This window comes from Parasteatoda tepidariorum, chromosome 3, assembly GCF_043381705.1.
Source record: "Parasteatoda tepidariorum isolate YZ-2023 chromosome 3, CAS_Ptep_4.0, whole genome shotgun sequence".
In the NCBI taxonomy this organism is placed as follows: Eukaryota; Metazoa; Arthropoda; class Arachnida; order Araneae; family Theridiidae; genus Parasteatoda; species Parasteatoda tepidariorum.
In genome coordinates this window covers 6,256,819-6,272,933 of record NC_092206.1, presented here as the reverse complement: position 1 = coordinate 6,272,933, position 16,115 = coordinate 6,256,819, and the positions used below count along the sequence as shown (strand labels likewise).

General features: G+C 28.1%; 1 protein-coding gene across 1 annotated transcript; it reads right to left on the bottom strand.

The window, feature by feature from the left end:
- Positions 1-3,607: 3,607 nt before the first annotated feature.
- Positions 3,608-15,179, bottom strand: LOC107453184 (protein shisa-5). Its single transcript, XM_016069893.3, has 4 exons — positions 14,867-15,179; positions 12,062-12,212; positions 9,712-9,851; positions 3,608-6,576 (listed from the first exon to the last, which is right to left on the bottom strand). The coding sequence occupies exons 1-4, from the start codon at positions 14,925-14,927 to the stop codon at positions 6,278-6,280; spliced, it is 651 nt and encodes a 216-aa protein (XP_015925379.1). The 5' UTR covers positions 14,928-15,179; the 3' UTR covers positions 3,608-6,277.
- Positions 15,180-16,115: the final 936 nt, after the last annotated feature.

Below are 16,115 nucleotides of genomic sequence, written 5' to 3'. Positions count from 1 at the left end.
ATTCTAAACTAAATACAGAAAACAAGTAAAAATTTAAAACAAAATTGGCAAATTGATGCAATATGTTCAACTAATTGCACTGAATTAATTTTTAGTACAATTAGAAAAGAAAAAAAGGATCGACCTGAATAACTTTTAATCTAATGACCAGATCTTCACGTGCTAGGACTCAATTTTAAGGGTTTGCAGAGGCGACTTCAAACATGCTAATTAGTGCACATGGTATTAAGTTACCAAAACGTACTTTCTCTGAATAAACATACCCTTTTTTATGGATTGGAATTTCTAACTCTCAAAATACAGCTTGGAAATATAGTCCCAAAAGTAAGGTTGGGACAGCGGTCCAAACTTTGGACCCCTTAATGTTAATTTTATTTTACACTATGCCCATTTCAGGAATTTTTTAAGTGAATCCAAAATTTTTTTTGCATACAATTATAAAATCCATTTATTCAAAAATATTTTTTATGCAAACAATAATTTTTTGATTATCATTTATTAATATATATTTTTTAAAAGTAGCCAAAAAATTGTACTCTTTACAATTTAAAATATTTTTGACCATTATTAAATTAAATAATTATTAAAAGTTATATTTTTTACGGAATTATTATTGAATAAACGAATTTTATAGTTAAGTGCAAAAATTTTTCAATTTGTTTAAAAAGTTCAAGACATGGCAAAATATGCAAAAAGTAAAAAAGGGATCAAAAGTTTGGATCGATCCCCTGACTAAACTGTTAGGGCCACATCTCTGAGGTATATTTTGAGGACCATATAGTTCGTATAGAAAGATAGAGTTCTAGTACATGAAAATCCGATCATGAGTTCAAAAGTTATTCAGGGAGTTTTATCTTTTTGCACACTGTACATTTTTTGCAAGCACAAAAAGTTTGATACTACATAGAATTCAACATTTGATAAAATTGAGTATTTAAAATAGCATGGCTTTTTTAAAATAGAATAGGTGCTGTATGACTAGCATAAAACAACACTTAACAGATTGTGTTAACAAAATGCATACATTACAATACATTAGATAGTGTTATTAAGGAACATGTAAGATTTGTAAAAATACAAACAAGTTTGATTTCAAACAAATATAGGCATTGAAGCAAAAAGAAAACTTCAGTAATAATTTAGAAACACGTGAATTGCATTTAAAGTAGAATCTTGATTATCCATTGTTTGGTTATTTGTTCAATTTAGAAGTTAATTTGCAATCTTATTCAAAGTTTATTTTTAATTCTTACATTAATCTTTATCTCTATTCAACTTTGTATGTGATTTTATGTTAATTTATTTACAACTAAATGCATCAAGTGAACACGAATTTCAATGTGTAATTTATAAATTGCATGGAGGGAAATTGCAATGAGTACTTTGAAAATCTCGTGAACCTGGGATTATCATGAAAAGCAAACATCTCAAACACTGTCACTTTTGTATTTTACAATGTTTCATTTTTTCGCACACTGTTATTAGCGCAACCAAAGTTGAAGAAATGGAAGAAACTAATGTATATATTTAATATATTAATTTTAAATAAGTGAAAATTGAAAAGCATCAATTGGAAATTTAAAATTAACTTGCTTAAAGTTAAAGCTTTCCCCATAATATTAATAGCTAAACAATTGTAATGATCATTTTAAATTCCTTCCATTTCAAATAATCTCTTCTATTGTCCCGGAAGAAATACGTTTCTTCTGGACAAAATGTGAAGCCTGCTTCTGATAATAGCTATCTATTTTTAACAATTTTGTTCTTAGTTCAATGATTGAACAATTAATAAAAGTATCAAAAAAATAACCCCTATTATCTTACAAATTTAAGTTTTATGATATAACTATACATATAAGATAATCAGGATTCTACTGTGCACTTTTATAAGCCCAGATCAATTTTTTTCTAAAAAGTTCATTTAAATTACCTGAACAATATAAATTAATGAAATATATTTTCAGATAAAGTTAATTAAAACATTTTTCTTTATAATAAAGTAAAAATATAATAATTGAAAATCTAAAATTTAAAAAAAAAATAATAATAACTTCTAAGAATTACATTAAAAACATAACACAACAAATTGGCATTTTTCATTTATATTTGGCCAAAAGTGAATACATTTTTTAATTAGTTAGAAAACAATAGGGAAGACACCACTACATTATAACAAAAATAAAGCGTTCTAAAAATCACTGATTTCTTGATAAAAGTTATAATTTCAAATTACACAATTTATATGAAAATCTTTATTATAAAATGAATTTCAACATTACCTTATTGATCAGGAAGTTTAAGGAATAACATTTAAAAAAAATTATTTTCTATTTTTAACTATTATTTCTTAAAATGTCAAAGCTCAAAATATTTTTTTACAAGAGTCTATGCTGAAAAATAATGCACAATAATTTAAACGTTAAAAGCCATTTTGTAAAATATCATTACTATTTATAAGAGTTCTTCAAACATTTAATCATTTTTTTAAAGTGAATATTTTTTATTCAGGTGACATTAAATAAACTTGCTACTTAAAGATAAAATAATAAAATTTTATAACAATAAATACCATTTTAGAAAATTGTAATTTTTTTTTTAAATTTAAAAAAAAATTAGAATTTTTTTCTTTTTTAAAAAAAAAAGAAATTTTCAAAAAATATGCAGAAACTTGATATTAAACCAAACAAAGCTAAAAAAAAATACAATGGAGTTGGCAACTATTGTGTGGCTAAATATACAACTTCTTTTTGGTAAGTCACCTTTTCGTTTTGTTTAAAAGCATTTGCAGAAGTAACTAGCTTCGTAACCTTTATTTGAAACAGTATCATCACTACTTATATAAAGACTGTTTTATGTCATTCATGAAACACTTATAACTATAAGAAACTGAAAAACAAAATACAACAATCAAACGAAAAACATGTTACTTTGGATACAGTTTTTCATAAAAAATAATTTAAAAACATTGTCTTGAAAAACTCAGCAAGAGCACTCTAAAAAAAGTAATGATGCCACTCAAGTCAAGTTTTTATAACAAATAACTAACTGAACATTGTATACGAAAGAGCAAAAGACAAAATAAATAAAGTAGAAAATTCAATCAGAAGTAAAGACGTCATACAGGATACCTTTTTTATAATAAATGCTTGATGCAATACGATGCATTGAAAAAAAATTAACCTAAATAATAAATTTTGACATTTTGGAACACCAGTGCTGTCCGAGACGTATTTCGGACATGACAGTTAAAAGGTTAACCAATTTGAGCGATCAGAATGGACAAAATAAACCCAATACATAGTACCACATCAAGATTACAATTTAAAATTTAAGACTAAACTCATTCATCTCTTAGCGAATTTTGTTAGTTAAGTGTTAAAAGCTATTTTTTTTTAGCTACTCATTCTGTAAGTTTTTATATCTTTGCTTAAAGCGATCAGCAGGGGATAACAGATTCAAAACGTCAAGTTTGAATATTCGAGAGTAATTAAACCAATCTTAAAAACAAGGTCATGTAAGGGAGCATTTAAAACACAAAAACTTAAAACAATTTTTAAGTGAAGCAAATAAATGAAAACTGCGTTGATTGAAAGAGAAGCAAGTAAAATTTTTCATTATTTGTCTATTTGAAAAGACTTTTCAGTGTCATTACTTTTTCCCAAGTCTCTTGAAAGTTTCATCATGTCTAAAATGAAAGCATAATTAATCAGCTTGTTCATGATTTAAATTTCATTTGTCACTTTATACATACAAGTCTAATTGCATCATATAAATGGCATATTATTCAAGTTCATATTACCGTAGTTTGTTTATGCTCTAGAACAAAACAATGAGAAAAAAAAAAATAACTGCTATAATTACACACCAATAAAATAATTTCTAAGAAAGAAACCTACTATATATTGATTTACAATTCAATTTAAAAAAAACTAAAGCTTTAAAAAAAGTTATTTTCTATATACACAGATTTGCACAAAACACTTACTACGAAAGTCACATAAATTTACAATTTTAGCCACACGAAGTTTCTAATTAAGAAATTTACATTTTCTAAATTTTAATTACTGAAACTGTGCCAGCTGGGTAATGTCAGCTAGTCTCAAAACTTATTGATTCATTTAATCAACAATAACTGTACACATTAAATATTCAACAAATTAACATTTTATACATTCCAAAGTAACTATACATTTTTCACAGTGCAAATTATGAAATAGCTGTCTTAAATATTCCCTATTTTAAGGGGTCACAATACCCACAAATAAGTTTCATTTATTTTTTAAAAAATAAATATAAAGTAACTAATTTTTAGATGATTTACATGCACATTAAAAAAAAATCCCCCAAAAATAAAAACATTGCAATTTTAAATGTCTAACACCTCGTAATTTCTAAAAACTATAATTGCTTGATGTTTACATTGATACCTGCTTTAACTCTCAGCAGTCATCTGCTTTTATATCATAATCTTTTTAATGGTTACTAATATAAAAAAATCATGGAGAAAAAATTTAAAAAATAACAAAATACAGCTCAAAAAAATTTTACTAACTTCTAAAACTCTTATTCAATATAATTATATGAAGTAGATTATAAAACAGTTAACTTCAAAATTTCAATAGAAGAAATTCTTTAGTTTTCCAATAAATTAATCCATTAGAAAAGCACTTGTTAAGTTTTATTTTTCTTAACAAGACCCAAGACCTTTCTATCGTAAGATTTTCTTCACTTATCAACTAAGGTAGGAAGATGAGACGAGTTTTTTTTCAGTGCAAAGTTTCAATGTAAGGTAAGCAATTAAAAAACTTGTTACTTTTGTCATTTTTTGGGTACTTTGACCCCCTAAAAATTTTATAGAAATAAAAAATAAAAGCACGTACGTGTGAAATAAATTAGTCAATGAAATGAAAACTATTTACAACTCAAGCATTTAAAAGTATAAAAGTTTAAAAATGCAAATAAATAAAATGAGAAAAAAAAATTAAATTCGACAGATTAAAAAAATATTTTAGTAAGCATACAGAAATCCCTTTTTTTAACAATCCACATACATTCGGAATTTATTTTTAAAATTCATGAAAAATTTTCTCTACTTTTTCAAAAATAATAATGTGATCTTTATACATTTTTTTTAAAATTTCATAATTAAAAAAAAGACTGATAAAAAAAGTGTTAATTGTTTTACTTGGATAAAGAAATTTATGCATACACATAATTAATGATACCATACCATCTTGTACAGTTTGTTCTAATACTTTTTTGAGCAAGTCCCAGAAAATTACAATACAAGTTTTCCATCAAAATGCATAAAATGGAGGGTCAAATGCATTAAAGGTCAATTAGCACACCATTTTCAAATATAACTTGAAAGGCATTACATCTAATAATATTACAACAATTACTCCTAATAACATTAGGGCGACTACTCCCAATAACATTAGGACAATTACTCCCAATTATATTAGGACAATTACTCCCAATAATATTAGGACAATTACTCCCAATAATATTAGGACAATTACACCCAATAATATTAGGACAATTACTCTCAATAATATTAGGACAATTACTCCCAATAGTATTAGGACAATTGCTACATAATAACATTAAGATAATTACTCTTAATAATATTAGGATAATTAGTTCCTAATAATATTGAAGTATCTACACCTAATAAAATTAGGAAAATTATTGAGATCCAGTTCTAATATTACATCTTACGATTTCTTTCCTCAAAAAAATGCATAGTTGAGTAAAATGCACAATAACACTTTTCAAAAATTGCAAAAGAAATATTGAGATTACACATTCCTAGATAAAAATTAAAATGTTATAAAATATGTCTTAAGTAAAACTTGCAAAGTCATAACTTTCACAATCAAATTTACAACAGCCATTGCGCTTTTTCCACTAGCATAAAAGATAAAAACAAATTTTCGCTTTTTCAGTTGATGAGAAAATATAACGCCTAATAAAATTATGAGATTCAGATCTAATATTACATCTTACGATTTCTTTCCTCAAAAAAAATGCATTGTTGAGTAAAATGCACAATAACACTTTTTGAAAGAAAAATTGAGATTACACATTCCTTGATAAAAATTAAAACGCTATAAAATATGTCTTAAGTAAAACCTGCAAAGTCATAACTTCCACAATCAAATTGCAACAGCCATCCTGCTTTTTCCACTAGCATAAAAGATAAAAACAATTTTTCGTTTTTTCAGTTGATGAGAAAAATCAAACCTCTGTTACTTCCAATTGATGGGGAATTGATTCATTTCCCAGGAGCAAATGATGGGTTGTAAGGGGGTTGATCATTGATTGGGTAAGGTGGGGGATTGCCAGACGGTGGGGGATACCCTCCCTGATAGCCGCCAGCAGCAGGATAGGGAGGTTGAGGAGGATATGGCTGAGGAGGATACTGGAAGTGCTCCTGTGTAAACTGTTGCTGAGGATATTGCTGTTGGAAATGTTGCTGAGGATATCCTGTGGGAAAGGTCTGAATTGGATAGGCCGGTTGAGCCGAGTAGTGAGCTGTTGTCGTCGTAGCGGTCGACGTCGGCTGACTTGCAGCTGGAAGAAAAACTCTTGTAAATTAGTTTGATCTTTTGTAAGTGACAGTAAAAAAAGAATCAAACATGAATATTAATAAGTAATAACACACAAAACTAATAATTTTAATTGGTAATAGTTGAGTCAGGGATTCGCAATCACTTTTAAGATTTTTTATTTAGTCGATTCAGCATTGCGCTCCCTCTTTTAGAAAATTACTTAAAAGTGTACCACCTCCCAAACCTTTTCTGATATTCCTCGAATCAACAGTCTTTAGATTCCCAGAATTCTGTGAATTAGCAAAAGGATTACATGCTTGGTATCAGCCATTAAAATCAGCCATCGAGATTTTTATTCACATAGCTTTAAAATAAAATATCGGGACTGGTATTTCCGCAATTTTAAAATCAAGCAGAGATTTTCGCACAATTTAAATCAATAAAATCCCAATCGATACTTTTATTAAAACATTCACATTTTATAGATAAATGCTTCCTTCATAAATTTTTTATTGCTAAAATTTTAGGTATTTTTTAATTATTTAATAAGTGTTTGTGCACAAACATTTTTAGATTACTATTTTCTGCTTTCCTGATTTCTTTTTTTTTTTTAACCAAACTCATCCCAGTATGAATCAATATAGAGTTCTATTCTTTTTTTTAAAAATGTGATTTTCAAAGAAATTTCGCTAAATTTGGAGGAGACGAAATCGCTTACCAATTGGTGCAATAAGTTTTTTAATTGAGATTATGTGTTTGCAGGAAGTTTTTCACTTTACCCAATAGTTTAATTCTGTTCAATAAAGTCCAATGTTTTCTGGTTAAGGAATTTCCAGACCACCAGTCAAAATCAACGTCCCTTACAATATACTTAAAATTTTATTTAACGACTACCCTTGAAACAATTTTACTTTGGCCCCAGTTGGGCTCAAAATTGGCCCAATATGGGTCCTATATGAACATGCACCGAAGAACCAATATAGGGATGTTTAGATTTTTTAATATTGGTCCTACGTAGGGTCATTCTCAGTCTTTATAGGGCCTATATTTACTGATTAATGAATAAAAAATGTCGGATGAATCTGATAATTCGATGTAGGGCCGATATTGATTGTAAAGTGGGGGAGAAATATTGGGTAAACCAGACAATTCTATCTGGGGCTAAAATCGGGAAAATAACACCTCTTTGAATCCGGGTTCGCCAAGTGGGCCCACTTTGAAAAAATCTACCCGGGTTTTGTTGGATGGGCCCACCTGGAGAAAACCCACTTGGAAAGATAAGTGGGTTTTTTCAACAAAAAAAAATTTTGTTATTAAAACTTATTGATGCACATTCAATTTCATATAATTTATTGTGCAGCATAAACTTATCAAATAGAGTTGCATGATTTATTAAGTTTTTAATATTTGTAAAGTAAAAGAAACTCGAATCCATAATTTTATAGTACTAATGAAAACTTTAAGTGGGTTTTTTCAAAAAGTAATGTTTTAATGAAATTGAATCAAATAGAAATTTAAATAATATAGTCTGAAAAGATCAATTTTTCAAATATAGCATGTTTTATATATTAACCCCTTAACTGCCGAGTAAAATTAACGTGATTCACTCCCCAGTGCCACCGTTTTTCGCTCAATTGCACTTTCTTACAAGGTGTTTTGGTGGAGAAAATGATGCACGCATTGCAATTTAAAAACAGTTTAATTTTACAAGACAAGGAAAAGGAAAGAAAGAAAATACAAAATTTAAATTAAATAATAAAAATACAATATAAAAGATAATAAAATTTAGCAGTTGAATGATAAATCCTGGAACATGGTTGGACACATAAACCAACATCACATTCATCGCACCGATAGCGGGATTCACGGCGAATTTTTTTTCTTGAACAAACAGCACATTTTGGCGATGCATTTTTCTTTGAAGACGTTGATGGAAAGAATAAAAAGCACCAAATACATACGGGAAACAAAAGCGAAAAAAGAATAAACCCGACCTTACTCAAATAAATACACACAAGCGATTAATACGATATCACTTTTCCATAACATCCTTTTCCCATTCCCCCTCCTCCGAAATTAGTAATACATTCGCAAAGCAAACACTTTCAAGGCCATTTTACTGCATTCTGAAGTAGGGGGTGTAGTTCTATTTATAGCAGCGCAATGCAAAGCATCGTACTTCGGGAAAGCGTATATATACGCCTGCGGCAGTTAACGCATCTTAAGGCCGAGGCGTATATATACGCCCGCGGCAGTTAAGGGGTTAATATTAATTCATATGTTTAAAAAAATCGAAAAGAAACAATTTGTTTGTTTTTTTTCTAAGTGATACATTAACACATTTAAACATTTTTATTTTCTGGCTTTAAAAAAATAAGCTAAAACTTTTTATAAGAGAACTTTTTTTAAATTATTCATCTAAAAATGAAATCATTTTCCTAGGGTTAATTATTTGAAAAAAAATGGGAAAAGAAAAGGATACTCCTTATAATTATACATAATTTCAATTTGTCTTAATCTTATTATAAAAACATGGAAGACCATTAAATATTTATTTCAGTTTTTATTAAAGTCAAAAGTCAGATGAAACTTAAATTTTTACAGATTATAATTTTATAATGGGAAATATATATAAGTTTAATAAATATAGTAAATAAATGTGTGTGAAAACAAAAAGATTAATAAACTTGTTCCTCTTATATTACTGCATTTATAATTTTTAATGCTTGAGTTAAAAATTGTGAAACGTTATGTACTTAACAATAAAGATTCAAATATGTATTAGTGATAATGCGTTATTTAAACTTAATATAAAATACATATAACAAAATTTAAATAACTTTTTAGATTTATTTCTATTTTTAAGCTTACACAACACTTTTTAATAAATAAAAATATTTACACAGTAAAGCTTAAAAGTTTATGAGCAATAAATGAAAAAAATCCAGTTTTCCCCGGGTCATTTCAAATAAAACCCAATTTCCCTCGGGGTTTTTCAATAAAACCCAAACCCTGCTTCGAACCCTTATTTAGCCAAAATTCACAAATTTTGACTCAATAAGATCCAATGAGGGCCCAACTTATTTTGCTGCTAGGGAAATTGAGAAAACAGAAAGTATAAACAGTCTGTGTAAGGTTAGAAGAAAAGGACACTCACTGTAAGATGAAGAATTTCCTCGCCGATTACAGCGTTTAGCAAGGAGACAGCAGCTGCAGCAGAAACACGATACCACCACTATGATGACAACCACAACTATAGCAGTTACCAGCACTCCAACTATGATGCCTATGGTATTACTAGAAAGTGCAATTACACATCATTAAATTTTCACAAACATAATCAACTTGTTCATGCAGTTCAAATCATGAATAAACCATAGTCTGAATTAAACTAGGAGCTACTCATTAATTCTTCTTGGTTAACTTAAAGTGTATAACTGTATATATATATATAAAAAGTGGAAAGTCCGAAATCATCAGGACTTCGGCAAGTTTGGAAAATAGATTTTTTTTCGATAATAGGTCTTTAAGATAGGGGACGCTCAAAAAGTACGTACAAAAAAAAATGGAGAAATTTTAACCCCTCCCCCCTTCATACATTACTGTACATAAGGTCTTACTCCCCCCCTTAGAGTACGTACATTTTATTGGTCTACCCCCCTTTTTCATANCCCCCTTTTTCTTAAAAATTAAAATAATTATGTTTTAAATAAAATTAAATATTTAAAAAATAATTTATTCATTTAAATTATTTAAACAATGACATCCAACTTTATCTTTAATCAATAAATAAAACAATCTTATCTGATCAACATAATAATTTCCTACAATCAATACAATTAATCTACATTATTTCACCAGGTGTTTTCATCCGGTACCAGAAAAAGTTTCGGGGAAAGTTTGGAGTTTGCAATTTTTCATTTTGCGAGAAAACTTTTTTTGAGAACTGATTTACTCATTTTAACAAATGGTAGCCGTGTGAAAAAAAAATACAAGAACAAACATATGTATAATACATGTGTAGGAAAAAGTCAAATTTAAATTTGGTCCATGCTTATAATGTACATACTTTGTATAATACCTCCCCTTCTCCCCATCGTACAAAACCGTACAAAATAGCAAATCCCCTCCCCCTTCGGGATGTACGTACTTCTTGAACGGCCCCATCAACAAACATCCTTATTCGATAAAAAAATAATGAATAGACAATAACTAATATCGATTTGAATCAACAACAAATAAATCCCCATGATTGCACAATTTTTGCAGATTTTGTTACAGATTTTCACATTGATTTTAAAAATCTCAATCTTTCAATATGTCATTATAACATATCGCAAATTCCGAATCCTGTACTTCAGTTAGTAAAAATTTTCCTTGATCCCCCACAATTAGCGACGAATCTAGAGTAAATCGTGATTTTAACGATCGATTTTTCGGTAGTTATTAAAATGGATTTTCACTTCGTTTTTAAAATCTCAATGTTTTAATAAGATATCTCGTTTGGCAAACCTCAAATCGTGCATTTCTCACTCAATTATTGACGATTCAACCCTAATCCCATGTGGATTAAAGGTCACATTTTGATTTAGAATAAACACTGATAAATTGTATAAATCAGTTGAAACCATTAGCCAGCAGCAATTCTGTTTAGATATTCTAGATTTTAAAAAATTTCTAATTTAGGATAAACTTTGTAAATTTTCAGTTACTCTTGTTACAAGAATAATTAATGTTTTAAAGAATAATTAAATTGGAGCTTTTTATCATGGCAACAGCAACACACGCATATATTCATGTCTAAGATAGAGCGGAAGGCGCATTTATAAGTCTTGCCAAATTAAACTTAAATGACAGGTTTTGAAGATTGTATTTTAAAATTAGGAATTGGTATAATTTTTATAACTATTATGTTTCTTCCAATTATGAAACAACCCATATCTACTCTTTACAGTTGTATTAAGATAAAAGAAAAACTGTGTTAAATTTCTGCTTTCTTTTCAATTCATATTCTGAAAAATTCAAACAAATTTTAAGATTTTTAGAATGTCATTTCATAAGTATAGAATTTATTACATATACTAAGAACTGACTAATATAATTTTGAAAATTGAAATTTATTGAAATATTAAATTTTAAAAATTTGGAAATCGATAAAAATTTCAAATAACCTTTGTTAAAAATACTTTATAAATTTGAAATGGATAATTGATGATTTCATGAAAAAAATAATTTAAGTTAATGATTTAAAAAAAAATTCTTGATTTAAATAATGATTTTACTCTGCATTTGAACACAAGAATCTTTTCTGAAATTTGACACCTAGCTAAAAAAAATTAACCTAGTAATCTCTGACAGCAAATTGCAATTAAAGGAGTGAAAAAAAATTTTTTTTCTACTACAGTTAAATTTTTTTAACACTAATGAAAGGGAAAAATATTTCTGGGTCATCAGAAAACTTACAAAAGAAAGCTTACAAAAATGTTAAAATTAATGAAAGAACTTACATGGCAGAAGCATATTCAGCATAGCTGCAGCAAAAGCGCCGTTTTTTGGGTCCACAGCAATATACTTTATCCTTTGAGTCAAAAGGGCCAGGACACTCTAAAGGGGTGGTATCGAAGCCAAATGATTCTTTTGTACACATAATACTTGAGACTGTAAGAAAAACATTCTTTTACTTAATTTTCCAATTAGTTATTTCCTTTAAGAGATTTTTTTCAGCTATATGGAACTAAAGCCTTACTTTTTGAGACCCAGCTTTTTGTCAATATAAATTTCTTAGTCAAATAAAAAGTTTCAGTTTAGTATTCATTACATTTCCTATCAAAAATATTTGAAGTACATACAAGAATGTGATATAATACTAAAGTACTAACTTAGTATAGTTTCACTCAATACGTTTATAACATGAAACTCTGTAAAAGGATAATTTTATAAATTTCAATTTTAAAAAAAAGGCCCTTTTACAAATTAGAATTTAATGAAAGGACGTTTCTTTTTTAATTATAAAAATGTTCTTTTTCTGTACCAGATTTCTGCCTGGGTCAACACTGACAAGCTTTGGATCAACACAGACACTGATGATGATTGGCTAATTAAAATATTAGGGATGCAACGAATATCCAGCAAAGTACTTTTTGAAAAATTATTTTTCGACAGTATAGATTAGTATAGATTATTAAGAATTATTTATAATCATATTTTTTACAATATAGTATTAAAAATAATTTTCGTATACATTTGTTAAGTTCAAAAACTTGTCAATTTTTGTTCTGAAAGTCACATAGAATTTTTTTTTAGTTCTAAAACCACACTGATAGTTGTTGCCTATTGTTTTTTTCTGTAATAGGGCTGCAATCTTTTTGCAATAATTTTTGAGTATCTACTTTGAAGGAAGTGCTCAAATTACATTTTCCAGCAAAGTTCCTTTCCTTAAAGTAGTGACTAAATTTTTAAAGTAGTTTGCTATCACTACATTTAAAAATAAAGTAGTTCCAGTTCACTACAAATAAAATATTTTGCCGTCTTCTAGACATGAAGGATTTTGGAAACTTAATAGGAGACTACATCTTTCTCAGAAGAAACAATACATTTTTATAGTAATTGAAGTATATATATATCCCTCATGGGCTGCAACAGTAGCACAACTCAAAAAACACGATTTTTGGACTAAGCAGAGCTCATTCTAGGCAGGGTAAACAGGGTGCAGCACACTGCTGCCCTTTTAAACAAAAGAATCCACCCTGTTGCCCCTGATGTAAATTAGTGCCCTGATGTAATAGACTTCACACCTCTTTTGCCCTTTCTTTCCTCACCCCTTCTTAATTTTTTCTCAAAACTGTAGAATGGATTTCTTAAATTTTCAACTCTTTTTTATTTAGTTTGTCATTACTGTCAATACATAGATTTATATAGGAGAAAAGGAAAAATAGCCATCACACCCCCTTGTTGCACTTGTCTTTGAAAGTTTGCAGTTGCTTCCACTATAATTAAATCATAATTATTATTAATCATTTTAATTATTAAATCATAACTACAGACACTTAAAAACATACATTTATTATTTTATTAATATATGCATGCATTTTAAATAAATTACTAAGCTTATTAGCTCAATAACTCGATATATATGGTAATTTATTAATAAAAATTATTAAATATGATTGGTTTGCTACTGTTAGTAAAGTAAAAAAAAAAAGTTTTTTCATAGAACGTGTAAAGCCCATAGAAAGAAATTATTGCCCTTTTCGAATAATAATGCCCTTTTTTTAAACTTTTGCGCCCTGCCCTTTTTTCTGCCTAGAATGAGCTCTGGACTAAGCACAGGTGTAAACACATTCTTTCAGCAGCAATACTATCACAACTCATAATTCAACTTGAAGGTAAACTTCGTTTAAGAAAACTAAAGCATTTCTTACGTATTTTGCTCAGCAATGAAAACTTTAAACCCACTTATCTCAAAACTTGATTTTTTTGAGTTGCGCTGCTATTGCAGCCCATGAGCGCTATATATCTGTACTGTAATTTTTTCCGTGTTTTCTTTACGTTTTGAACTTTTATATATATATAAAGATCGTGAACTTCATTTATAACTATAATCACCAAATAGATTTTATACTTGCAGTTTTTTTTAAAAAAATTGCAAGTATAAAGAGGTTTTCCTGGATTGAAGATTTCCGTATGGAGATCCGAAACAGAATAAATGCTAAAAGTTTCGACAACTTCGGTGCAGCAGCCCACAAGAAAAAAAAATAATAAATTAAAAAAACACTACAGAAAGGGACCACCTTGAGGAATTTATCAATTTTCTATAGTTATAATATCTTCAATCAGTTTTTTTTTTTTTTTTTTTTTTTTTTTTTTTTTTTTTTTTTTTTTTTNTTTTTTTTAACTTGCAAATTTGTATTTACAATTCATTTAGAGCCTTTGCGATTGTAGTTGGTGCAAAAGACCACGGAAATTTCCCCTTCCCGGGAGTGGCTACGAGTTATATCCTTCGAGTTGGTCCCCATCTGTGATTAAGTTTTTATTTTTTTTAGTTTTTCGCCGGTTACTACTGGGAAGTAGCAAATATTTTAGCATAGATCACGATACGGAATACCCATAATGCATGTAGCAAATTCTTTTCAGAAGCAACTGTAATTGTTAAAAAAAAATTTTAACTGAAAAAGTTGCAACTTCAAAAAATAGATAACTGAAAACAGAAGTTCATTACTTGCATATCAAGTCTTTAGAATTAACAAGTCAATATGCATGTTATGTATAAATCAATCCGTAGTAATAGATTAAAATGAATCATAAATTCTTACCTTCCGTAAAGTAAACAAACATCAATATCACAGGTAATAGGACATAAGCATACCTACACATTTTGACGTTTTACAAATGATTAAAATTTTAAGAAAAACCTCTTACGCACATAGATTAAAAAGATATATTCACACATTTAATGTTAATTCAAGACATTGCTAAAACTTCATGAAATTATTAAAACATTTACGATCCCTCATAACACTTATCGCAAAGAATTTATCCTTTATTCAATAAATTAATAAAATCGAATAAAAAATTGAGCAAATCCAAAACCCGATGACGTTTGTTGACGTAAAATTGCTTTTCATTGCCAAATACAAAAATTTCAAGCAGAGAAATATTTTTTGATATTCACAACTCCAGTTATATATAGAGGGCGCTAAATACTTGCACTTACAAGATGTAGTACAGAAGTTACCAAATTTTTTACAAAAGTATATTGATTCCGAACTTTCTTAAACTCCTCACACGCTGATACTAATTATGTATTTTTAGATAATTGTTTATGTTCTCTAACAGATTGAGTTCATTTATTTTATTTCGAAACGTTTCTTTCAAGGTAAATTTATGAGTGTATGTTAAATAGTAAAACAAAGTTATAAAAGTAAAAAAGTATGTCAAAAAACTTTTATTTCTTCCACTTTTTTCCTTTGGATGTCTATGGTTTTTATTTTGTTGCAATTGTTTGCATTCCTTACCATTGGAAAGTTTAAAAAAATATGTTAAATTATGCTTTTGCACAGAAATCATGATGGTGTTTTTTATTTTTGGTCATTAACTAAATAAGAAGTGCCTAAGTCAAATTATTTTAATATTTTTTTAATTAATAGAGAAGTAATAAATTACTCAATCCGACACATATCATGCGTTTCATTGTTAAAAAAAATAAATAAATAAATAAAACTTGATTTTTGTCATTCGACAAAAATGGAAAGTGGTTACCAATAAAAAGAATTTGTATTTTTTTTTCTTTTTAAATTAACCTGCTTATTAAACCTATGTGTTTCTTAATAAGGTGAATCTCTTGGTAGGAGAGGGTCAACTGAAAATAACTTTCTACATAAACACAATATAAATAAAAAATAAATAAGTAAATTCTATGTTGTAAACCTACTGAAATGTAAGTTTGATGCAATGAGGAAATACTGCCCTGCAGCCCTCAAGAAGTACGCCAACTGCTCCAAAATTGTCCGCAAAAGTGGGATTGCGAAGAAAAAAGATAGTAGAATTGCTACACATTTGGCG

Coding starts and splice junctions, on each gene's coding strand:
- LOC107453184 (XM_016069893.3), bottom strand. CDS start 14,927: ATGTGTAGGTATGCTTATGTCCTATTACCTGTGATATTGATGTTTGTT. Junction 12,213..14,866: donor GTTTGTTTACTTTACGGAAG/GTAAGAATTTAT, acceptor TTTTTCTTACAG/TCTCAAGTATTATGTGTACA. Junction 6,577..9,711: donor AGGAAATTCTTCATCTTACA/GTGAGTGTCCTT, acceptor TTTTTCTTCCAG/CTGCAAGTCAGCCGACGTCG.